A 25,015-nucleotide genomic window follows, 5' to 3' on the forward strand; every position below is an offset into this window, starting at 1 on the left:
GGGAAACTTCCCTGCCCCCTTCCTCCCCCTATTACTCTGACTACATCTGTACACTCCGGCCATGACATTAGAGAGAGTTAGGGAGGGGGCTACAGGGAATATATTGTAGAGATAGAGGGGGATACAGGAGGAAATACATTGTACTGTATACATATTACACTCCAACCTCCATCATATTATACTCCAACCCCCATCATTGTACACATATTATACTTAACCCCCATCATTACACTACAGCCCTCATTGGAGTGTAATACAGTACAGACCAAAAGTTTGGACACACCTTCTCATTCAAACAGTTTTCTTTATTTTCATGACTATGAAGGCATCAAAACTATGATTTAACACATGTGGAATTATATACATAACAAATAAGTGTGAAACAACTGAAAATATGTCATATTCTAGGTTCTTCAAAGTAGCCACCTTTTGCTTTGATTACTGCTTTGCACATTCTTGGCATTCTCTTGATGAGCCTCAAGAGGTAGTCCCCTGAAATGGTCTTCCAACAGTCTTGAAGGAGTTCCCAGAGATGCTTAGCACTTGTTGGCCCTTTTGCCTTCACTCTGCGGTCCAGCTCACCCCAAACCATTTCGATTGGGTTCAGGTCCAGTGACTGTGGAGGCCAGGTCATCTGGCGCAGCACCCCATCACTCTCCTTCATGGTCAAATAGCCCTTACTTTCAAAGTTTTCCCAATTTTTCGGCTGACTGACTGACCTTCATTTCTTAAAGTAATGATGGCCACTCGTTTTTCTTTACTTAGCTGCTTTTTTCTTGCCATAATACAAATTCTAACAGTCTATTCAGTAGGACTATCAGCTGTGTATCCACCTGACTTCTCCTCAACGCAACTGATGGTCCCAACCCCATTTATAAGGCAAGAAATCCCACTTATTAAACCTGACAGGGCACACCTGTGAAGTGAAAACCATTTCAGGGGACTACCTCTTGAAGCTCATCAAGAGAATGCCAAGAGTGTGCAAAGCAGTAATCAGAGCAAAAGGTGGCTACTTTGAAGAACCTAGAATATGACATATTTTCAGTTGTTTCACACTTGTTTGTTATGTATATAATTTTGCATGTGTTAATTCATAGTTTTGATGCCTTCATAGTCATGAAAATAAAGAAAACTCTTTGAATGAGAAGGTGTGTCCAAACTTTTGGTCTGTACTGTATGTGTGTAATGATGGGGGTTGGAGTGTATAATGATGGGGGTATAATGATGCTGATGGGTCCCTGCGCCACTCATGCCCACTATAACAAACGGCACACAGACGTAGGGCACTCACACAGGGATTTTATGTGATGGGGGCTGGAGTGTAATCCTACATAATAAAATCCCTGTGTGAGTGCCCTGTGTCCGTGTGTGTGTGCCGTTTGTTATATTGGGCATGCGTGGCGCGGGGACCTATCAGCACACAGCGCTCCACACGCCGCCCGCCCGTGACTCCTCCTCCCCCTCTAGCTTCATCTGCAGACGCCTTACACCCCAGGATCCCCATCATTACACACATAGTACATTCCAACCTCCATCATTACACAAATATTACACTCCAACCCCCATCATTACACACATATTACACTCCAATCCCCATCATTACACACATATTACACTCCAATCCCCATCATTACACTCCAATGAGGGCTGTAGTGTAATGATGGGGGTTGGAGTGTAATATGTGTACAATGATGGGGGTTGGAGTGTAATACATGTGTAATGCTCTCTGCCTGTGATAGCTTCCCTCACTTGCTACTGTGCGGCCATTTCCTGACTTTGGTGGGCGTGGTTAGGGTGAGATAGGAGCGAGTAGGATGTGGCCTCTGCGGGGACTAACATGTGCCCCCTGTGCTGACAGATACCCGGGGTCCAGAATCGGAGGTCCCCATCCCCAGTACTCCCAGCTTTGTCCTCCCAGGCTCTTTGGGAGTTCTATGAACTCCAGGATGCAATGCTGCAGCAGGTACGGGCCACTCTCTGCCCGGTGCGCAGTTGTGGGCAGTGCATAAGGGTGTCGGTGTAGGATACGTTGTGGCAGGCGGCAGTTGTTGGGCCAGATCCCGGCGTGTCAGTCAGCTGCAGAGGAAACCAGAGGGGTGGGAGGAGGCATGGTGGAGCTGGGTACAGCAGCGGGCCAATGCGCAGGGGTGGGCGGTGCGTGCGGAGTGCCGTGTGTTGATTGGCTGCCGCGCATGCGCACTTAACTAATCGTCACACACGCACGGTCGCACACGCACACAGAGACTTTATTATAGAGGATATATATCTACTATAATAAAAGCCCTGTGTGCATGCACACGGCTGCGTGTCCGTGCGTGTGTGGCGATAATTGAACTGTGCATGTGCCGCCCAATCACAGCCACCCCACACGCAACCGTGCAGCCCACACCAGCACGTACGGCGCACCGACCAATCATCAGACGACGCTCCGCACGCCGCCCGCACCTGCGTGCCGGCCAGGCAAATCGCCGCCGCTCGCAGGTTATGGTGTGCTCTCCACGTCGGAGCGCCGCCATTACTGTTCGTGCATCACCCTGCCGCACAGTCCCAGCACTCTCAGCCACAGACAGCAGCCGCTGCCAGCAGTCTCAGCCATCAGTCAGTGCAACCAGCCACAGCCTCCAGTCACAGTACCAGCCGTCTCAGCCATCAGTCAGTGCCACCAGTCACAGTGCCACCAGCCACAGGCACCAGTCACAGTGCCAGCAGTCTCAGCCACCAGTCAGTGCCAGCTGTTTCAGCCACCAGTCAGTGCCACCAGCCACATCATCAGTCTCAGCCATCAGTCAGTGCCACAGCAACCAGTAATAGTGCCAGCAGTCTCAGCTACCAGTTAGTTCCAGCAGTCTCAGCCACCAGTCAGTGCCAGCCATCTCAGCCATCAGTCAGTGCCACCAGCCTCATCACCAGTCACAGTGCCAGCAGTCTCAGCCACCAGTTAGTGCCAGCAGTCTCAGCCACCAGTTAGTGCCAGCAGTCTCAGCCACCAGTCGCTGCTAGCAGTCTCAGCCACCAGTTGCTGCCAGCAGTCTTAGCACCACCAGTCAGTGCCAGCCGTCTCAGCCACCAGTCAGTGCCATTTAAGGCCTCTTTCACACGACCGTATGGCTTTTTTAGTATTTTGCAGTCTGTTTTTCACGGATCCGTTGTTCCATTTTTTGGTTTCCGTTGCGTTTCTGTTCTGTTTTTCCGTATGGCATATACAGTATACAGTAATTACATAGAAAAAATTGGGCTGGGCATAACATTTCAATGCATGGTTCCGCAAAAACGGAACGGATACGGAACACATACGAAGTACATTCCGTATGTGTTCAATTTTTTTTGCGGACCCATTGACTTGAATGGAGCCACGGAACGTGATTTGCGGGCAATAATAGGACATGTTCTATGTTTCAACGGAACGGAAAAATGGAAATACAGAATGCATATGGAGTACATTTCGGGTTTTTTTGCGGAACCATTGGAATGAATGACCGTATATAATGTCTAGTTTATGATAAAACCCTTTTAATGTTTCATCACCCCCTGCTAATGCTATTTAATCAATGACACTGTTAATTACTGGATATGTGCAGTGTGACATATTAAACAAGGGGAAGCTGCAGTTCAAGCTTTCGATTCAGCTGACCTATTGCCCAGAGTGATCCCATCTTCCTTTATTTTGGTTTTAGTATGAATTTGTAGGTTAGTTTTACAATTTGCTTCCTTCTGCTTTTTAAAAGTATCAAAGTGTAAAACTTTCACAGAATAGAAAAAATATTTTCTTGAGAAAAACAAATAGTGATTATCTTCTCCATGCTGATGCGTCCAAACATGTTTCCTTCCTGTAACAAATGGCCATAAATAGAAGAGAGTTCAGTCCAGTATTTAGACAGAATAATGGTGCTCTCCAGTACTGCAGGAGATGTGCTAAGATGTGGTTTATGGATGATCAACATTTTTGTTACAGTGCTCTTTTGGAAAATAGCCAGTACTGATCCTGCCCAAATGTGTTACCAGGTATGTGTCTTAAATTAGATTTTGGCATTAGATGGGACACAAGCAGTTTTACAACTCTGACATTGATAGAATTTTATTTTTTTTAAAGTCCCTTCATATTCTGTTATGAACTCTGTTAGGTTACGTTGTATTGAACCAATGGAGTTCAAAGCAGTGAGAGTGGGGGCCCATTGAGAGAGGGAGAGCATATTCCAGGTTGCCCACTTCAGAAGAATATTTCCTAAATGTTTTGTAAAAGTGACAAGCCCGTTGGAAACAGGACTTGCACCAAAATGTGTGACTTTTCTATGCCAGTAAACTGGAATAGCATTTTGATACATTCTCCCCCCCCCCCCAATGTTTCTGAACAAAGTATATTTGATATCACCCATTCGATGAGTAGGGTGAAATTTGCAGTGAATCTATAGCACAATCCACAAAAGAACCATATTGGAAGGGGATAGGAAAGTGTGAAAAGAAACATAATATTTTTGTGTACAATGCATGGGGGACCCTTGGCCAAAGTTTGCTGTTGGGGCGATATAACTCTAGTTACGCCACTGACTTCTTCTTTACTAAGATGGTGCAAGTTTTTTATATGTATGAAACATAGTTGTAATGTAGGTCAATGTTTGAGTTGCTGTATATTTAATAACAAGAATGGGATGAGATCCCATCTCATGTAGTAAATTAAGCTTTTTTGCATGTAATGGGATTCATTCTAACAGTAAGGCTACATTCACACAACCGTATCGGTTTTGTGGTCTGCAAATCGCAGACCTGTAAAATGTGGATATCAGCTGTGTGCATCACGCACTTTTAGCGGGTTCCACTGTCAAAATAACTCTACTATTGTCCGCAAAAAAGGATAGGACATGTTCTATAATTTGCAGAAAAGTCGCATGGCCGTGGATCAAACTTGGACTCAAAATTCAGTCATGTGAATGAAGCCTCAATATATTCACATGCGACGGCTGTGTACATAAACCCTAGGGATTGTTCATGTGATGATTACAATTTGAAATCTTATAGCAACTAGACCAAACTTAGGAAAATATCACTGTGTTATAGGGTGCCTACATATAGCATGTGTCACTATTAGTCAGCTCTTGATGGCTATTTAAAGAAGTGGTTATTTCTTTTGAAAAAGGAAATGTGTATGGATGTGATATTTCACAGCAGTGGCCATGCAACTTAATCTCCAACGAAAGGGGAGGACTGCTGTATAGTTTTGTCTTTTTTTCTTAAACGGGATGTCTCACTTCAGCAAGTGGCATTTAAAGGGGTTTTGCCATCTCAGACAATGGGGGCATATCACTAGGATATGCCCCCAGTGTCTGATAGGTGCAGGTCCCACCTCTGTGACCCGCACCTACAATGAGATCGGAGCGGGGAAATGAACGGAGGGTGCACTGCCCTCAATTCATTTCTATGGGGCCACCAAGCCAGCGCGCGGCTATTTCCGTCTGCCCCATAGAAATGAACGGGAGCAGGGGCCGCGCTTGCGCGGTGCACTCCGATTCACTTCTATGGGAGCAGCGCTTGGTGGTAGACGGACCCCGGGAAATCCTGGGGTCCTCCAGCCACAGCTCTCCCCGCTCCGTTCTCGTTGTTCGTGTGGGTCCCAGAGGTGGGACCCACACCTACCAGACAATGGGGGCATATACTAGCGATATGCCCCCATTGTATGTGCAGGGCCGTCTTTAATATTGATTGGACCCTGGGCAAAAATTTACTTGGTCCCCCTGGATCCCGCCTTCCCACACCTTAACAGGCAATCACGGCCTCCACCACAACACACACACACAAAAAATCCACACATCTGGTACAGTACAGTGAATGACTGTAAATACTTCCAGTTCTGAAGACTCCAGCGGCTCAGGATCAGTGCTCTGGGCAGCTGGGCTCAGGCTGGAAGTGGGCACCGCTCTGCAGGAAGGAGACCAGGGCTCGGCTCACCCTAGTGTTACAGTGCACCCCAGCACCCCACAGTATGCAGTATAGCACCCTATAGTATACAGCAACCCACAGTATGCAGTATAGCACCCTATAGTATACAGCACCACACAGTATGCAGTATAGCACCCCACACTATACAGTACCCCACAGTATATAGTAGAGCAGTATAGCAGCCCACAGTATACAGCTCCTCACAGTATACAACACCTCACAGTATACAGTAGAGCAGTATAGCACATCACTGTATACAGCACCCCAAACTATACACGATACAGCCCCCCACACTATACAGTACAGCAGTATAGCACTCCACAATATACAGCACCCACAGTATACAGTATACAGCCCCCCACAGTATACAGTACAACAGTATAGCACTCCACAATATACAGCACCCACAGCATACAGCCCCTTACAGTATACAGCCCCCCACAGTATCCAGTACAGCAGTATAGCACTCCACAATATACAGCACCCACAGAATACAGTATACAGCCCCCCACAGTATACAGCACCCACAGTATACAGTATACAGCCCCCACACTATACAGTACAGCAGTATAGCACTCCACAATATACAGCACCCACAGTATACAGCCCCCCACAGTATACAGTACAGCAGTATAGCACTCCACAATATACAGCACCCACAGTATACAGTCCCCCACACTATACAGTACAGCAGTATAGCACTCCACAATATACAGCACCCACAGTATACAGTATACAGCCCCCCACAGTATACAGTACAGCAGTATATCACTCCACAATATACAGCACCCACAGTATACAGTATACAGCCCCCCACACTATACAGCCCCCCACAGTATACAGTACAGCAGTATAGCACTCCACAATATACAGCACCCACAGTATATACAGGGAGTGCAGAATTATTAGGCAAGTTGTATTTTTGAGGATTAATTTTATTATTGAACAACAACCATGTTCTCAATGAACCCAAAAAACTCATTAATATCAAAGCTGAATATTTTTGGAAGTAGTTTTTAGTTTGTTTTTAGTTTTAGCTATTTTAGGGGAATATCTGTGTGTGCAGGTGACTATTACTGTGCATAATTATTAGGCAACTTAACAAAAAACAAATATATACCCATTTCAATTATTTATTTTTACCAGTGAAACCAATATAACATCTCAACATTCACAAATATACATTTCTGACATTCAAAAACAAAACAAAAACAAATCAGTGACCAATATAGCCACCTTTCTTTGCAAGGACACTCAAAAGCCTGCCATCCATGGATTCTGTCAGTGTTTTGATCTGTTCACCATCAACATTGCGTGCAGCAGCAACCACAGCCTCCCAGACACTGTTCAGAGAGGTGTACTGTTTTCCCTCCTTGTAAATCTCACATTTGATGATGGACCACAGGTTCTCAATGGGGTTCAGATCAGGTGAACAAGGAGGCCATGTCATTAGATTTTCTTCTTTTATACCCTTTCTTGCCAGCCACGCTGTGGAGTACTTGGACGCGTGTGATGGAGCATTGTCCTGCATGAAAATCATGTTTTTCTTGAAGGATGCAGACTTCTTCCTGTACCACTGCTTGAAGAAGGTGTCTTCCAGAAACTGGCAGTAGGACTGGGAGTTGAGCTTGACTCCATCCTCAACCCGAAAAGGCCCCACAAGCTCATCTTTGATGATACCAGCCCAAACCAGTACTCCACCTCCACCTTGCTGGCGTCTGAGTCGGACTGGAGCTCTCTGCCCTTTACCAATCCAGCCACGGGCCCATCCATCTGGCCCATCAAGACTCACTCTCATTTCATCAGTCCATAAAACCTTAGAAAAATCAGTCTTGAGATATTTCTTTGCCCAGTCTTGATGTTTCAGCTTGTGTGTCTTGTTCAGTGGTGGTCGTCTTTCGGCCTTTCTTACCTTGGCCATGTCTCTGAGTATTGCACACCTTGTGCTTTTGGGCACTCCAGTGATGTTGCAGCTCTGAAATATGGCCAAACTGGTTGCAAGTGGCATCTTGGCAGCTGCACGCTTGACTTTTCTCAGTTCATGGGCAGTTATTTTGCGCCTTGGTTTTTCCACACGCTTCTTGCGACCCTGTTGACTATTTTGAATGAAACGCTTGATTGTTCGATGATCACGCTTCAGAAGCTTTGCAATTTTAAGAGTGCTGCATCCCTCTGCAAGATATCTCACTATTTTTGACTTTTCTGAGCCTGTCAAGTCCTTCTTTTGACCCATTTTGCCAAAGGAAAGGAAGTTGCCTAATAATTATGCACACCTAATATAGGGTGTTGATGTCATTAGACCACACCCCTTCTCATTACAGAGATGCACATCACCTAATATGCTTAATTGGTAGTAGGCTTTCGAGCCTATACAGCTTGGAGTAAGACAACATGCATAAAGAGGATGATGTGGTCAAAATACTCATTTGCCTAATAATTCTGCACGCAGTGTAGTATACAGCCCCCCACACTATACAGTACAGCAGTATAGCACTCCACAATATACAGCACCCACAGTATACAGCCCACCACAGTACACAGCCCCCCACAGTATACAGGCCCCCACTGTATACAGCACCCCACTATACAGTAGTTTACAGTATATTAGCATAACAGCCCCGTCACCTTTTTCTGATGTAATCTTCACATAAAAAGCTCCACAGTTAAGGCAAACTTCTACAGCAACACTCCTGGTAGGACCTTGATGACCAGTAATATTGCTAGGTTACTGGTCACATGGTGATGATGTCATCTAAGGTCCTAGAGAATCACAGCTCTCACAGTACGCTGCCTGGAGTGCCGGCAGGCATGGCATGGCAGCACCACCTGTGTAGCTGACAGCCTGACACCCGGGGCAGTGGCTAGCAGGGCTCAAGAGGCAGCTGCCTTGGGCCCCCCAGGAGCAACTGGGTCCGGGGCAGCTGCCCCTTTTGCCCCTTGTTAAAGACGGCCCTGTGTATGTGATGGGAATACCTCTTTAACATGTAGACAAAGTTAATACAAGGCACTAACTACAACAGGCGGATGGGCTACAAACGCAGAAGACCCCACCGGGTACCACTCATCTCCACTACAAATAGGAAAAAGAGGCTACAATTTGCACGAGCTCACCAAAATTGGACTGTTAAAGACTGGAAAAATGTTGTCTGGTCTGATGAGTCTCGATTTCTGTTGAGACATTCAAATGGTAGAGTCCGAATTTGGCGTAAACAGAATGAGAACATGTATCCATCCTCTGATGGCTACTTCCAGCAGGATAATGCACCATGTCACAAAGCTCGAATCATTTCAAATTGGTTTCTTGAACATGACAATGAGTTCACTGTACTAAAATGGCCCCCACAGTCACCAGATCTCAACCCAATAGAGCATCTTTGGGATGTGGTGGAACGGGAGCTTCGTGCCCTGGATGTGCATCCCTCAAATCTCCATCAACTGCAAGATGCTATCCTATCAATATGGGCCAACATTTCTAAAGAATGATATCAGCACCTTGTTGAATCAATGCCACGTAGAATTAAGGCAGTTCTGAAGGCAAAAGGGGGTCCAACACCGTATTAGTATGGTGTTCCTAATAATTCTTTAGGCGAGTGTATATATATACACACACACACACATCAGTCTACACCAATGGGGGTAAAGCAAGGGTTAACAAAAAACAGACAAGTACTGCTATTTTGGATATAGTAATGTAGCAAAATGAAGGGTTTAAAAGAAACTAGCAATAGGTTACATAATGTCTGTACTTCTGGAGTTTTCTATACATTATCAGACAGGGTGGGAACCCGACTCCCAGAAAACGAAACAACACAGTGAAGCAGGATGCGACACTAAGCAATCTTTCAATAATGAAGGGATAGTGACTGTCCATGTTAAATACCTCAGAGGGGGCGCTATGCTGGCCTTGTAGGACTGAGTTGTTCCAATGTATAACAGGGTAATTAGGGCACTTCCATTTAGTGCTACCACGCAGTACTAATGCCCATATTGTGTCCCCTCACTGTAGTAATATACACATTGTGCCCGCTCACTGCAGTTTTGCCCACATGATGTCTCCTCACAGTAGTTATGCCTCCTTTCTGCCGCTTCACAGTAGTTAAGCCATATTGTGGGCTCCTTGCTTCACCATGTAAACGAACTGCCCGGTGGTTGCCAGGGCCGTCTTTACCGCAGGGCAAAAGGGGCAGCTGCCCCGGGCCCAGTTGCTCCTGGGGGGCCCAAGCAGCATTTTACTTGGATTTTACTTGGGCCCCCTATATTTTGTTGCCGCCACCGCCCGCCGGCCCTGTAACATAACAAAGTCATGGTCCGGACTATAGAAAGAGAGAGTGAGGAGGGGGCGGGGCCCGGGGCCGCTCTGCACTCCGCTCTGCTGCCTGGCCTGCCTGTCTCTTTAACAGAGCAGACCAGTGGCTGCTGGAGCATTACGCAGCTGCCGCACAGGCAGAGAGAAGAAGGAGGCGGAGCCCCAGCCGGCAGCCACAACAGACAGCCTGAGCCAGCCAAGCAACTAACAGAACTTACAGGTATGTGGTAGCCATGGGGGGGGGGGCTCATATAGGACAGGGGGGGGCTCATATAGGACAGGGGGGGCTCATATAGGACAGGGGGGCTCATATAGGACAGGGGGGGCTCATATAGGACAGGGGGGGGCTCATATAGGACAGGGGGGGGCTCATATAGGACAGGGGGGGCTCATAGGACAGGGGGGCTCATATAGGACAGGGGGGGGCTCATATAGGACAGGGGGGGGCTCATATAGGACGGGGGGGCTCATATAGGACAGGGGGGGCGCATATAGGACAGGGGGGGCTCATATAGGACAGGGGGGGCTCATATAGGACAGGGGGGGTCTCATATAGGACAGGGGGGCTCATATAGGACAGGGGGGCTCATATAGGACAGGGGGGCTCATATAGGACAGGGGGGGCTCATATAGGACAGGGGGGGGCTCATATAGGACGGGGGGGGGCTCATATAGGACAGGGGGGGCTCATATAGGACAGGGGGGGCTCATATAGGACAGGGGGGGCTCATATAGGACAGGGGGGCTCATATAGGACAGGGGGGGCTCATATAGGACAGGGGGGGCTCATATAGGACAGGGGGGGCTCATATAGGACGGGGGGGGCTCATATAGGATGGGGGGCTCATATAGGACGGGGGGGCTCATATAGGACAGGGGGGGCTCATATAGGATGGGGGGGCTCATATAGGACAGGGGGGGCTCATATAGGACAGGGGGGGCTCATATAGGACAGGGGGGCTCATATAGGACAGGGGGGCTCATATAGGACGGGGGGGGCTCATATAGGACAGGGGGGGGGGCTCATATAGGACAGGGGGGGCTCATATAGGACAGGGGGGGCTCATATAGGACAGGGGGGGGGCCTCATATAGGACAGGGGGGGGGGTCATATAGGACAGGGGGACAGTGTGTGCTTTCCTGCTACTACATCAACCCCCCCACCCCCCAGGGATCTTGGGGGCATTAAGGGTTGGACTTTAACTCCTTGCTGCTGATGTTGAGTGTGCCAGTGTGTGTGTCCGTCCCTGTGTGTGTGTGTCCGTCCCTGTGTGTGTGTGTCCGTCCCTGTGTGTGTGTGTGTGTCCGTCCCTGTGTGTGTGTGTCCGGCCCTGTGTGTGTGTGTCCGGCCATGTGTGTGTGTGTCCGGCCATGTGTGTGTGTGTCCGGCCATGTGTGTGTGTGTCCGGCCATGTGTGTGTGTGTCCGGCCATGTGTGTGTGTGTCCGTCCCTGTGTGTGTGTGTCTATCCCTTTGTGTGTGTGTGTCCGTCCCTGTGTGTGTGTGTCCGTCCCTGTGTGTGTGTGTCCGTCCCTGTGTGTGTGTGTCCGTCCCTGTGTGTGTGTGTCCGTCACTGTGTGTGTGTGTCCGTCCCTGTGTGTGTGTGTCCGTCCCTGTGTGTGTGTGTCCGTCCCTGTGTGTGTGTCTCTCCCTGTGTGTATCACCATGCCCACAGTGTTCCTATGTCTTGACGCAGCTGCTTCAGAACGTTCTGTGCGGGACAAGAGGAAGAAGATGGAAGAGGAGGCAGCGCCAGCATGGAGTCTGTGCGATAGACACAGGGAGGCACACTAAGGACGAAAGTAACACTTCCACATGATCTACACTAGTGTTATCTGTGGTTTTACATAGGACTGCAGGTAACACTACTACATTATTTAGCACTAGTGTTATCTGTGGTTTTACATAGGACTGCAGGTAACACTACCACAAGGTTAGCTCGCACAGGGCGCCTGAACACCTAAGGCCGGCCCTGGCTGCGCACCCCAGCGCCAAGGGATGACGTCACTGATGTAATATGCCTCTTATATGTGGAGAGCGGTGATGTCACAGATGTAATATATCACCTATATATGGACAGCGGTGATGTCACTGATGTAATATATTACTTATAAGTGATATATTACATCAGTGACATCACCACTCTCCACACATAAGTAATATATTACATCAGTGACATCACTGCTGTCCACATATACCGGTAAGTAATATATTACATCAGTGACATCACCGCTCATCACATATATGTGGAGAGCGGAGATGTCACTGATGTAATATATCGCCTATATGTGGACAGCGGTAATGTCACTGATGTAATATATCACTTATATGTGGAGAGCGGTGATGTCACTGATGTAATATAACATTATATGTGGAGAGTGTTCATGTCACTGATGCAATACAGCGCTCCAGATGGCGAGCAAAATGGTCGCCAATGTGCCTTAAAATTTGCAGATGGCGACAAGACTTGTCATAGACTACAGGCCTGAGGTCTATTTGGTAGTGAAATCCCAGCGCAGGCAGGCGTGATGATGTCATCACGCCCGCCTGTGCCAGGACGCGGTGAGGTGTGCGCGTCTGCGTTGCACCATCCCTCGCCGTACCAGCAGCTAGTGAGCGCCAGTGAAAGGAAACAGGTGAGTATAAGATTTTCGCTTTTTTTTAAGGTGTGGGAAGGCGGGATCCAGGGGGCCCAAGTAAATTCTTGCCCAGGGTCCAATCAATATTAAAGACGGCCCTGGTGGTTGCACCCCACCCCCACAGCCTCTGGACCCGGGTTAGGGTACACACCTGTACTGTGATTGTCCATATTGCCTCCTTTGCTGGCTTGATTCATTTTTCCAGCACCTTATACACTTTCCTAATATAAATGTACATGTAGTTAGGGACCTAAACACATAGATGAAGCACACGGGAACCAAGAGCAAGTCCAAAGCTCCTATTCGCACGTGTTATGGGTAGGGATGAGCGAACCCGAACTGTATAGTTCGGGTTCGTACCGAATTTTGGGGTGTCCGTGACACGGACCCGAACCCGAACATTTTCGTAAAAGTCCGGGTTCGGTGTTCGGCGCTTTCTTGGCGCTTTTTGAAAGGCTGCAAAGCAGCCAATCAACAAGCGTCATACTACTTGTCCCAAGAGGCCATCACAGCCATGCCTACTATTGGCATGGCTGAGATTGGCCAGTGCAGCATGTGACCCAGCCTCTATATAAGCTTGGGTCACGTAGCGCTGCACGTCACTCTGCTGTTACAAGTGTAGGGAGAGGTTGCAGCTGCGACGTTAGGGCGAGATTAGGCAGTGATTAACTCCTCCAAAACACTTAAGACAGTGATCGATATACAGCTGTGGATCATTGAACTGCTGCTATTCAATTGCTCACTGTTTTTAGGCTGCCCAGAGCATTTTTCAGTCACTTTTTTCTGGGGTGATCGGCGGCCATTTTGTGGCTTGTGGTGCGCCAGCACAAGCTGCCACCAAGTCCATTTAACCATCAATAGTGTGGTTATTTTTTGCTATATCCTACATCAGGGGCAAGCTGTCACCAAGTCCATTTAACCATCAATAGTGTGGTTATTTTTTGGCTATATCCTACATCAAGGGCAAGCTGCCACAAAGTCCATTTAACCATCAATAGTGTGGTTATTTTTTGGCTATATCCTACATCGGGGCAAGCTGCCACCAAGTCCATTTAACCATCAATAGTGTGGTTATTTTTTGGCTATATCCTACATCAAGGGCAAGCTGCTACAAAGTCCATTTAACCATCAATAGTGTGGTTATTTAAATCTATCCATAAAAGGGTATATTAGATTCAAGGTGCTGATAGGGTCATTCTCAATAACTTCACACACATGCTACTGTGCATATCCAAGTCTAATTCTGTCCGTAAACGTATACCTGTCACCCAGCGCCAAAAAAATAGGTGCAGGTACAGGCATTAGTCAATTGGGTGGCCGACAGTGGATCCAGCACGTTCACATTATCTCCCACCCAGTCTTCTGCAGAAAGCGCACAGATGGCGCATGAAAACCAAGCCCATCAGTCTGTCACATCACCCCCATGCATACCAGGGAAACTGTCTGAGCCTCAAGTTATGCAGCAGTCTTTTATGCTGTTTGAAGACTCTGCTGGCAGGGTTTCCCAAGGGCAGCCCTTCCCCAGCGGTGGAAGCATTGAATGCACTAACGCACAACCACTTATGTTTCCTGATGATGAGGACATGGGAATACAACCTCAGCACGTCTCTGATGATGACGAAACACAGGTGCCAACTGCTGCGTCTTTCTGCAGTGTGCAGACTGAACAGGAGGTCAGGGATGAAGACGATGCAGGGGACGATGAGGTCCTAGACCCCACATGGAATGAAGGTCGTGCCACTGACTTTCACAGTTCGGAGGAAGAGGCAGTGGTGAGACCGAGCCAACAGCGTAGCAAAGGAGGGAGCAGTGGGCAAAAGCAGAACACCCGCCGCCAAGAGACTCCGCCTGCTACTGACCGCCGCCATCTGGGACCGAGCACCCCAAAGGCAGCTTCAAGGAGTTCCCTGGCATGGCACTTCTTCAAACAATGTGCTGACGACAAGACCCGAGTGGTTTGCACGCTGTGCCATCAGAGCCTGAAGCGAGGCATTAACGTTCTGAACCTTAGCACAACCTGCATGACCAGGCACCTGCATGCAAAGCATGAACTGCAGGGGAGTAAACACCTTAAAAACATGGAAGTCACTCAGGCTCCCCCTGCTACCTCTTCTGCTGCTGCCGCCTCGGGCTCTTCTGCTGCTGCCGCCTCGGCCTCTTCCTCCGCCTCTGGAGGAACGTTGGCACCTGCCGCCCAGCAAACATGGGATGTACCACCAACACCACCACCTGCGTCATCAAGCATCTCAACCATGTCACACGGCAGCGTTCAGCTCTCCATCTCACAAACATTTGAGAGAAAGCGTAAATTCCCACCTAGCCACCCTCGATCCCTGGCCCTGAATGCCAGCATTTCTAAACTACTGGCTTTATGAAATGCTGTCATTTAGGCTGGTGGACACAGACAGCTTCAAACAGCTCATGTCGCTTGCTGTCCCACAGTATGTTGTTCCCAGCCGCCACTACTTCTCCAAGAGAGCGTGCCTTCTCTGCACAACCAAGTATCCGATAAAATCAAGTGTGCACTGCACAACGCCATCTGTGGCAAGGTCCACCTAACCACAGATACGTGGACCAGTAAGCACGGCCAGGGACGCTATATCTCCCTAACTGCACACTGGGTAAATGTAGTGGCGGCTGGGCCCTAGGCGGAGAGTTGTTTGGCGCACGTCCTTCCCCCGCCAAGGATCGCAGGGCAACATTCTTTGCCTCCTGTCTCCTCCTCCTACTCAGCTTCCTCCTCCTCTTCTTCCACCTGCTCATCCAGTCAGCCACACACCTTCACCACCAACTTCAGCACAGCCCGGGGTAAACGTCAGCAGGCCATTCTGAAACTCATATGTTTGGGGGACAGGCCCCACACTGCACAGGAGTTGTGGCGGGGTATAGAACAACAGATCGACGAGTGGTTGCTGCCGGTGAGCCTCAAGCCCGGCCTGGTGGTGTGCGATAATGGGCGAAATCTCATTGCAGCTCTGGGACTAGCCGGTTTGACGCACATCCCTTGCCTGGCGCATGTGCTGAATTTGGTGGTGCAGAAGTTTATTCACAACTACCCCGACATGTCAGAGCTGCTGCATAAAGTGCAAGCTGTCTGTTCGCGCTTCCGGTGTTCACATCCTGCCGCTGCTCGCCTGTCTACGCTACAGCGTAACTTCGGCCTTGCCGCTCACCGCCTCATATGCGACGTGCCCACCAGGTGGAACTCCACCTTGCACATGCTGGACAGACTGTGCGAACAGCAGCAGGCCATAGTGGAGTTTCAGCTGCAGCACGCACGGGTCAGTCGCCCTGCGGAACAGCACCACTTCACCACCAATGACTGGGCCTCCATGCGAGACCTGTGTGCCCTGTTGAGCTGTTTTGAGTACTCCACCAACATGGCCAGTGGCGATGACGCCGTTATCAGCGTTACAATACCACTTCTATGTCTCCTTGAGAAAACACTTAGGGCGATGATGGAAGAGGAGGTGGCCCAGGAGGATGAGGAGGAGGAGGAAGAGGGGTCATTTTTAGCACTTTCAGGCCAGTCTCTTCGAAGTGACTCAGAGGGAGGTTTTTTGCAACAGCAGAGGCCAGGTACAAATGTGGCCAGACAGGGCCCACTACTGGAGGACGAGGAGGACGAGGATGAGGAGGAGGTGGAGGAGGATGAGGATGAAACATGTTCACAGCGGGGTGGCACCCAACGCAGCTCGGGCCCATCACTGGTGCGTGGCTGGAGGGAAACGCAGGACGATGACGATACGCCTCCAACAGAGGACAGCTTGTCCTTACCTCTGGGCAGCCTGGCACACAAGAGCGACTACATGCTGCAGTGCCTGCGCAACGACAGCAGAGTTGCCCACATTTTAACGTGTGCGGACTACTGGGTTGCCACCTTGCTGGATCCACGGTACAAAGACAATGTGCCCACCTTACTTCCTGCACTGGAGCGTGATAGGAAGATGCGCGAGTACAAGGGCACGTTGGTAGACGCGCTACTGAGAGCATTCCCAAATGTCACAGGGGAACAAGTGGAAGCCCAAGGCGAAGGCAGAGGAGGAGCAAGAGGTCGCCAACGAAGCTGTGTCATGGCCAGCTCCTCTGAGGGCAGGGTTAGCATGGCAGAGATGTGGAAAAGTTTTGTCACCACGCCACAGCTAACTGCACCACCACCTGATACGGAATGTGTTAGCAGGAGGCAACATTTCACTAACATGGTGGAACAGTACGTGTGCTCACCCCTCCACGTACTGACTGATGGTTCGGCCCCATTCAACTTCTGGGTCTCCAAATTGTCCACGTGGCCAGAGCTAGCCTTTTATGCCTTGGAGGTGCTGGCCTGCCCGGCGGCCAGCGTTTTGTCTGAACGTGTATTCAGCACGGCAGGGGGCGTCATTACAGACAAACGCAGCCGCCTGTCTACAGCCAATGTGGACAAGCTGACGTTCATAAAAATGAACCAGGCATGGATCCCACAGGACCTGTCCATCCCTTGTGCAGATTAGACATTAACTACCTCCCCTTAACCATATATTATTGTACTCCAGGGCACTTCCTCATTCAATCCTATTTTTATTTTCATTTTACCATTATATTGCGGGGCAACCCAAAGTTGAATGAACCTCTCCTCTGTCTGGGTGCCGGGGCCTAAAAATATCTGACAGTGGCCTGTTCCAGTGGTGGGTGACATGAAGCCTGATTCTCTGCTATGACATGAAGCCTGAATCTCTGCTGAGTCGCTGACATGAAGCCTGAATCTCTGTTATGGGACCTCTCTCCTCTGCCTGGGTGCCGGGGCCTAAATATCTGACAATGGACTGTTCCAGTGGTGGGTGACGTGAAGCCTGATTATCTGCTATGACATGAAGACTGATTCTCTGCTGACATGAAGCCAGATTCTCTGCTATGGGACCTCTCTTCTCTGCCTGGGTGTCTGGGCCTAAATATCTGACAATGGACTGTTCCAGTGGTGGGTGACGTGAAGCCTGATTCTCTGCTATGACATGAAGACTGATTCTCTGCTGAGTCGCTGACATGAAGCCTGAATCTCTGTTATGGGACCTCTCTCCTCTGTCTGGGTGCCGGGGCCTAAATTATATGACAATGGACTGTTCCAATGTTGGGTGACGTGAAACATGATTCTCTGCTATGACATGAAGACTGATTCTCTTCTGACATGAAGCCAGATTCTATGTTATGGGACCTCTCTCCTCTGTCTGGGTGCCGGGGCCTAAATTATATGACAATAGACTGTTATAGTGGTGGGTGACGTGAAGCATGATTCTCTGCTATGACATGAAGACTGATTCTCTGCTGACATGAAGCCTGAATCTCTGTTATGGGACCTCTCTCCTCTGTCTGGGTGCCGGGGCCTAAAAATATCGGACAGTGGCCTGTTCCAGTGGTGGGTGACGTGAAGCCTGATCCTCTGCTATGACATGAAGCCTGAATCTCTGTTATGGGACCTCTCTCCTCTGCCTGGGTGCCGAGGCCTAAATATCTGACAATGGACTGTTCCAGTGGTGGGTGACGTGAAGCCTGATTCTCTGCTATGACATGAAGACTGATTCTCTGCTGACATGAAGCCAGATTCTCTGCTATGGGACCTCTCTCCTCTGCCTGGGTGCCTGGGCCTAAATATCTGACAATGGACTGTTCCAGTGGTGGATGACGTGAAGCATGATTCTCTGCTATGACATGAAGACTGATTCTCTGCTGACATGAAGCCAGATTCTATGTTATGGGACCTCTCTCCTCTGCCTGGGTGCTGGGGCCTAAATATCTTTCAATGGACTGTTCCAGTTTTGGGTGACGTGAAGCCTGATTCTCTGCTATGACATGAAGACTGATTCTCTGCTGACATGAAGCCAGATTCTCTGCTATGGGACCTCTCTCCAATTGATATTGGTTAATTTTTATTTATTAGATTTTTATTTTTATTCATTTCCCTATCCACATTTGTTTGCAGGGGATTTAACTACATTTTGCTGCCTTTTGCAGCCCTCTAGCCCTTTCCTGGGCTGTTTTACAGCCTTTTTAGTGCCAAAAAGTTCGGGTCCCCATTGACTTCAATGGGGTTCGGGACGAAGTTCGGGTCGGGTTCGGATCCCGAACCCGAACATTTCCGGGAAGTTCGGTCGAACTTCTCGAACCCGAACATCCAGGTGTTCGCTCAACTCTAGTTATGGGCTCTATAATGTTTTATCCACAAATACAGTAAGGGACTCAGATACTCATCGCTACCTCAAAGGGAATATAGAATAGAGAGGTCTTTTAACCAGTCCTGTATCCCTTATACACTTCTCGTTTCCTTGGTTATGACCACCCTGCAATCCAGCAGCGGTGGCCATGCTTGCACACTATAGGAAAAAGTACAGGTCTCTCTGATGGTACAGACTGCGGGAGTGTGCATAGGCTGGCAGTTTTTCTAATGTGTGCAAGTATGGCGACTGGATTGCAGGGTGGTCGTAAGCCCTGTATATGAGCAGTGTACAATGAGATGGAAAAATGAATCAAGCCAGCAAAGGAGACAATATGAGCAATCACAATACATTAGTAAGTGCCTTGTATTAATTTTGCCTACATGATAAATGCTATTTACTGATGTGAGACAAATCCTTTAAGCAAACAAAATCCAGAGTTTATATAGCTAAATGTCATCTGCAAACATACATAGGCATAAAAGGACCAAAAAAGTCCATAACAAAAATAATATCAGTGTGCAATTTTAGTCGGAGGTGAAGTTATACGTAGCTTCTAGACTCCACTGCAAAAAATTTAAGAGGGCCACCAACTATCACTCTTTGATTATAGTATTAATCCTCTCATATAGAGGAATCAGTTAGGCCACCACAAGATCCAGATGCCAGGTGTGACCACAACCTCTTTATTCCCTGTAGTCACACTCCTGGTTTTATTGTTGAACTGAATTTTATATTATTATTGCAATTTATTCTGTTCATTTGCACTGTTATTGCACTATATCGTTACTGCACTGTGCAAAGAGGTATCTCCGAAGGAAGAGAACCATCTCGCCAGCGCCACCTCTTGGAAGTGACTCCTTATGAGTCAAAATCCAACTTTCCAACAAGCCTTGGAATTTGACAGGGAATATAGCCAAACTGCCCCTCGCCAGTACGGAGTAGGATTCTGGCTGGATGGGTGTGATGCCTTACATGCGGCTTAGGCAGGGTGCTGAATCTCCTTCAGTACCTTGACTGTATTGTTTTGCACTTGAGTTCCTCCAGTAAACAAGCACACTGGTTTACTGCAAACTGTGACTCTCTAAACTTATTTCCCATTAGGGAGCACCATGCCTTACCCTTCCCTCTGGAGAGCAGTAACACATACTTAGACCTCAATGGTCTCTGGGGTATCCAGCATAGCTTTTTGACTATCCCAAAACCGGCCACTGCATATCCCAACATTAAAAAGTCAAATTTGGGACATTTAAGCCGGAGAACAACCAACAAATAGTTTGGCTTTTTATGTCAAGGCAATTTGTGACATTCTACCCACAATTGTTTATTAATCTCTGCCTATTTTTGGTACCAGCAACTTGCCCAGACTGGTCTTATTACTAGGGATGAGCGAACCCGAACTGTATAGTTCGGGTTCGTACCGAATTTTGGGGTGTCCGTGACACGGACCCGAACCCGAACATTTTCGTAAAAGTCTGTGTTCGGGTTCGGTGTTCGGCGCTTTCTTGGCGCTTTTTGAAAGGCTGCAAAGCAGCCAATCAACAAGCGTCATACTACTTGGCCCAAGAGGCCATCACAGCCATGCCTACTATTGGCATGGCTGTGATTGGCCAGTGCACCATGTGACCCAGCCTCTATTTAAGCTGGAGTCACGTAGCGCCGCACGTCACTCTGCTATGATCAGTATAGGGAGAGGTTGCAGCTGCGACGTTAGGGCGAGATTAGGCAGATTAACTCCTCCAAAAGACTTGATTCTGTGATCGATCTGCAGCTGTGGATCATTGAAGTGCTATTATTGACTTGCTCACTTTTTTGAGGCTGCCCAGAGCGTTTTTAGATCACTTTTTTTCTAGGGTGATCGGCGGCCATTTTGTGACTTGTGGTGCGCCAGCACGAGCTATCACCAAGTGTATTTAACCATTGATAGTGTGGTTATTTTGTGCTATATCCTACATCAGCTGCAGGCTGAGCCTGTGTCACCCAAGTGCATTTAACCATCAACAGTCTGATTATTTTTTGGCCATATACTACATCAGCTGCAGGCTGAGCCTGTGTCACCCAAGTGCATTTAACCATCAACAGTGTGGTTATTTTTTGGCCATATATTACATCAGGGGCAAGTTGAGCCTGTCACCCAGCGCCTAAAAAATAGACCTGACATTTCTATTCAACCAAATCTGCACAGTTTTAGCTGGTCAAGTTATTTGTAGTGACCGTAAAAGCAGACTTTTTGTTCTGGGTTGAAAAAGCATTCCCAAATTTGCCATTCTCAAAATTACTAGTTTGTGGTATTTGAGGCCTACTTGAAATCTATCCCAAAAAGAAAATCTTACATTGAAGGTATTGATAGTGTGATTCAGAAAAACCTAAGACACACGCTAGCGTGCTGATAGAAGTGTCATTCTGTGATTAAACCTATAACTGTCACACAGCGCAAAAAAAAACAGGTCTCACATCTCTATTCAACCAAATCTGCACAGTTTTAGCTGGTCAAGTTATTTGTAGTGACCGTAAAAGCAGACTTTTTGTTCTGGGTTGAAAAAGCATTCCCAAATTTGCCATTCTGAAAATAACTAGTTTGTGGTATTTGAGGCCTACTTGAAATCTATCCCAAAAAGAAAATCTTACATTGAAGGTATTGATAGTGTGATTCAGAAAAACCTAAGACACACGCTAGCGTGCTGATAGAAGTGTCATTCTGTGATTAAACCTATAACTGTCACACAGCGCAAAAAAAAAACAGGTCTCACATCTCTATTCAACCAAATCTGCACAGTTTTAGCTGGTCAAGTTATTTGTAGTGACCGTAAAAGCAGACTTTTTGTTCTGGGTTGAAAAAGCATTCCCAAATTTGCCATTCTGAAAATAACTAGTTTGTGGTATTTGAGGCCTACTTGAAATCTATCCCAAATAGAAAATCTTACATTGAAGGTATTGATAGTGTGATTCAGAAAAACCTAAGACACACGCTAGCGTGCTGATAGAAGTGTCATTCTGTGATTAAACCTATAACTGTCACACAACGCAAAAAAAAAACAGGTCTCACATCTCTATTCAACCAAATCTGCACAGTTTTAGCTGGTCAAGTTATTTGTAGTGACCGTCAAAGCAGACTTTTTGTTCTGGGTTGAAAAAGCATTCCCAAATTTGCCATTCTGAAAATAACTAGTTTGTGGTATTTGAGGCCTACTTGAAATCTATCCCAAAAAGAAAATCTTACATTGAAGGTATTGATAGTGTGATTCAGAAAAACCTAAGACACACGCTAGCGTGCTGATAGAAGTGTCATTCTGTGATTAAACCTATAACTGTCACACAGCGCAAAAAAAAAACAGGTCTCACATCTCTATTCAACCAAATCTGCACAGTTTTAGCTGGTCAAGTTATTTGTAGTGACCGTAAAAGCAGACTTTTTGTTCTGGGTTGAAAAAGCATTCCCAAATTTGCCATTCTGAAAATAACTAGTTTGTGGTATTTGAGGCCTACTTGAAATCTATCCCAAAAAGAAAATCTTACATTGAAGGTATTGATAGTGTCATTCAGAAAAACCTAAGACACACGCTAGCGTGCTGATAGAAGTGTCATTCTGTGATTAAACCTATAACTGTCACACAGCGCAAAAAAAAACAGGTCTCACATCTCTATTCAACCAAATCTGCACAGTTTTAGCTGGTCAAGTTATTTGTAGTGACCGTAAAAGCAGACTTTTTGTTCTGGGTTGAAAAAGCATTCCCAAATTTGCCATTCTGAAAATAACTAGTTTGTGGTATTTGAGGCCTACTTGAAATCTATCCCAAAAAGAAAATCTTACATTGAAGGTATTGATAGTGTGATTCAGAAAAACCTAAGACACACGCTAGCGTGCTGATAGAAGTGTCATTCTGTGATTAAACCTATAACTGTCACACAGCGCAAAAAAAAAACAGGTCTCACATCTCTATTCAACCAAATCTGCACAGTTTTAGCTGGTCAAGTTATTTGTAGTGACCGTAAAAGCAGACTTTTTGTTCTGGGTTGAAAAAGCATTCCCAAATTTGCCATTCTGAAAATAACTAGTTTGTGGTATTTGAGGCCTACTTGAAATCTATCCCAAAAAGAAAATCTTACATTGAAGGTATTGATAGTGTCATTCAGAAAAACCTAAGACACACGCTAGCGTGCTGATAGAAGTGTCATTCTGTGATTAAACCTATAACTGTCACACAGCGCAAAAAAAAACAGGTCTCACATCTCTATTCAACCAAATCTGCACAGTTTTAGCTGGTCAAGTTATTTGTAGTGACCGTAAAAGCAGACTTTTTGTTCTGGGTTGAAAAAGCATTCCCAAATTTGCCATTCTCAAAATTGTTGTGAACGGGAACAATGAGGAAAACATCTAATAAGGGACGTGGACATGGTCGTGGTGGTGTTAGTGTACCCTCTGGTGCTGGGAGAGGACGTGGCCGTTCTGCCACAGCCACACGTCCTAGTGAACCAACTACCTCAGGTCCCAGTAGCCAGCAGAATTTACAGCGATATTTGGTGGGGCCCAATGCCGTTCTAAGGATGGTAAGTGGATCCAGCACGTTCACATTATCTCCCACCCAGTCTTCTGCAGAAAGCGCACAGATGGCACATGAAAACCAAGCCCATCGGTCTGTCACATCACCCCCATGCATATCAGGGAAACTGTCTGAGCCTCAAGTTATGCAGCAGTCTCTTATGCTGTTTGAAGATTCTGCTGCCAGGGTTTCCCAAGGGCATCCACCTAGCCCTTCCCCAGGGGTGGAAGAGATAGAATGCACTAACGCACAACCACTTATTTTTCCTGATGATGAGGACATGGGAATACCACCTCAGCACGTCTCTGATGATGACGAAACACAGGTGCCAACTGCTGCGTCTTTCTGCAGTGTGCAGACTGAACAGGAGGTCAGGGGTCAAGACTGGGTGGAAGACGATGCAGGGGACGATGAGGTCCTAGACCCCACATGGAATGAAGGTCGTGCCACTGACTTTCACAGTTCGGAGGAAGAGGCAGTGGTGAGACCGAGCCAACAGCGTAGCAAAAGAGGGAGCAGTGGGCAAAATCAGAACACCCGCCGCCAAGAGACTTCGCCTGCTACTGACCGCCGCCATCTGGGACCGAGCACCCCAAAGGCAGCTTCAAGGAGTTCCCTGGCATGGCACTTCTTCAAACAATGTGCTGACGACAAGACCCGAGTGGTTTGCACGCTGTGCCATCAGAGCCTGAAGCGAGGCATTAACGTTCTGAACCTTAGCACAACCTGCATGACCAGGCACCTGCATGCAAAGCATGAACTGCAGTGGAGTAAACACCTTAAAAAAAAGGAAGTCACTCAGGCTCCCCCTGCTGCCTCTTCTGCTGCTGCCGCCTCGGCCTCTTCTGCTGCTGCCTCGGCCTCTTCTGCTGCTGCTGCCGCCGCCTCGGCCTCTTCCTCTGCCTCTGGAGGAACGTTGGCACCTGCCGCCCAGCAAACATGGGATGTACCACCAACACCACCACCTGCGTCACTAAGCATCTCAACCATGTCACACGGCAGCGTTCAGCTCTCCATCTCACAAACATTTGAGAGAAAGCGTAAATTCCCACCTAGCCACCCTCGATCCCTGGCCCTGAATGCCAGCATTTCTAAACTACTGGCCTATGAAATGCTGTCATTTAGGCTGGTGGACACACACAGCTTCAAACAGCTCATGTCACCTGCTGTCCCACAGTTTGTTGTTCCCAGCCGCCACTACTTCTCCAAGAGAGCCGTGCCTTCCCTGCACAAACAAGTGTCCTATAAAATCAAGTGTGCACTGCGCAACGCCATCTGTGGCAAGGTCCACCTAACCACAGATACGTGGACCAGTAAGCACGGCCAGGGACGCTATATCTCCCTAACTGCACACTGGGTAAATGTAGTGGCGGCTGGGCCCCAGGCGGAGAGCTGTTTGGTGCACGTCCTTCC

The 25,015-nt window shown here is 47.8% G+C and overlaps 1 protein-coding gene across 1 annotated transcript in view; it reads left to right on the top strand.

Moving 5' to 3' along the window:
• The first annotated feature begins 3,882 nt into the window (after window positions 1-3,882).
• The window catches only part of LOC120978068 (transforming growth factor beta activator LRRC32-like), a 28,610-nt gene continuing 7,477 nt past the window's right edge, over window positions 3,883-25,015 (top strand). The window contains exon 1 of the mRNA XM_040406304.1: window positions 3,883-4,002. Coding sequence (XP_040262238.1) covers window positions 3,883-4,002 — 120 coding nt within the window. The remainder of the gene's footprint in view (window positions 4,003-25,015) is intronic.

Source organism: Bufo bufo, chromosome 8, assembly GCF_905171765.1.
Source record: "Bufo bufo chromosome 8, aBufBuf1.1, whole genome shotgun sequence".
Lineage (NCBI taxonomy): Eukaryota > Metazoa > Chordata > Amphibia > Anura > Bufonidae > Bufo > Bufo bufo.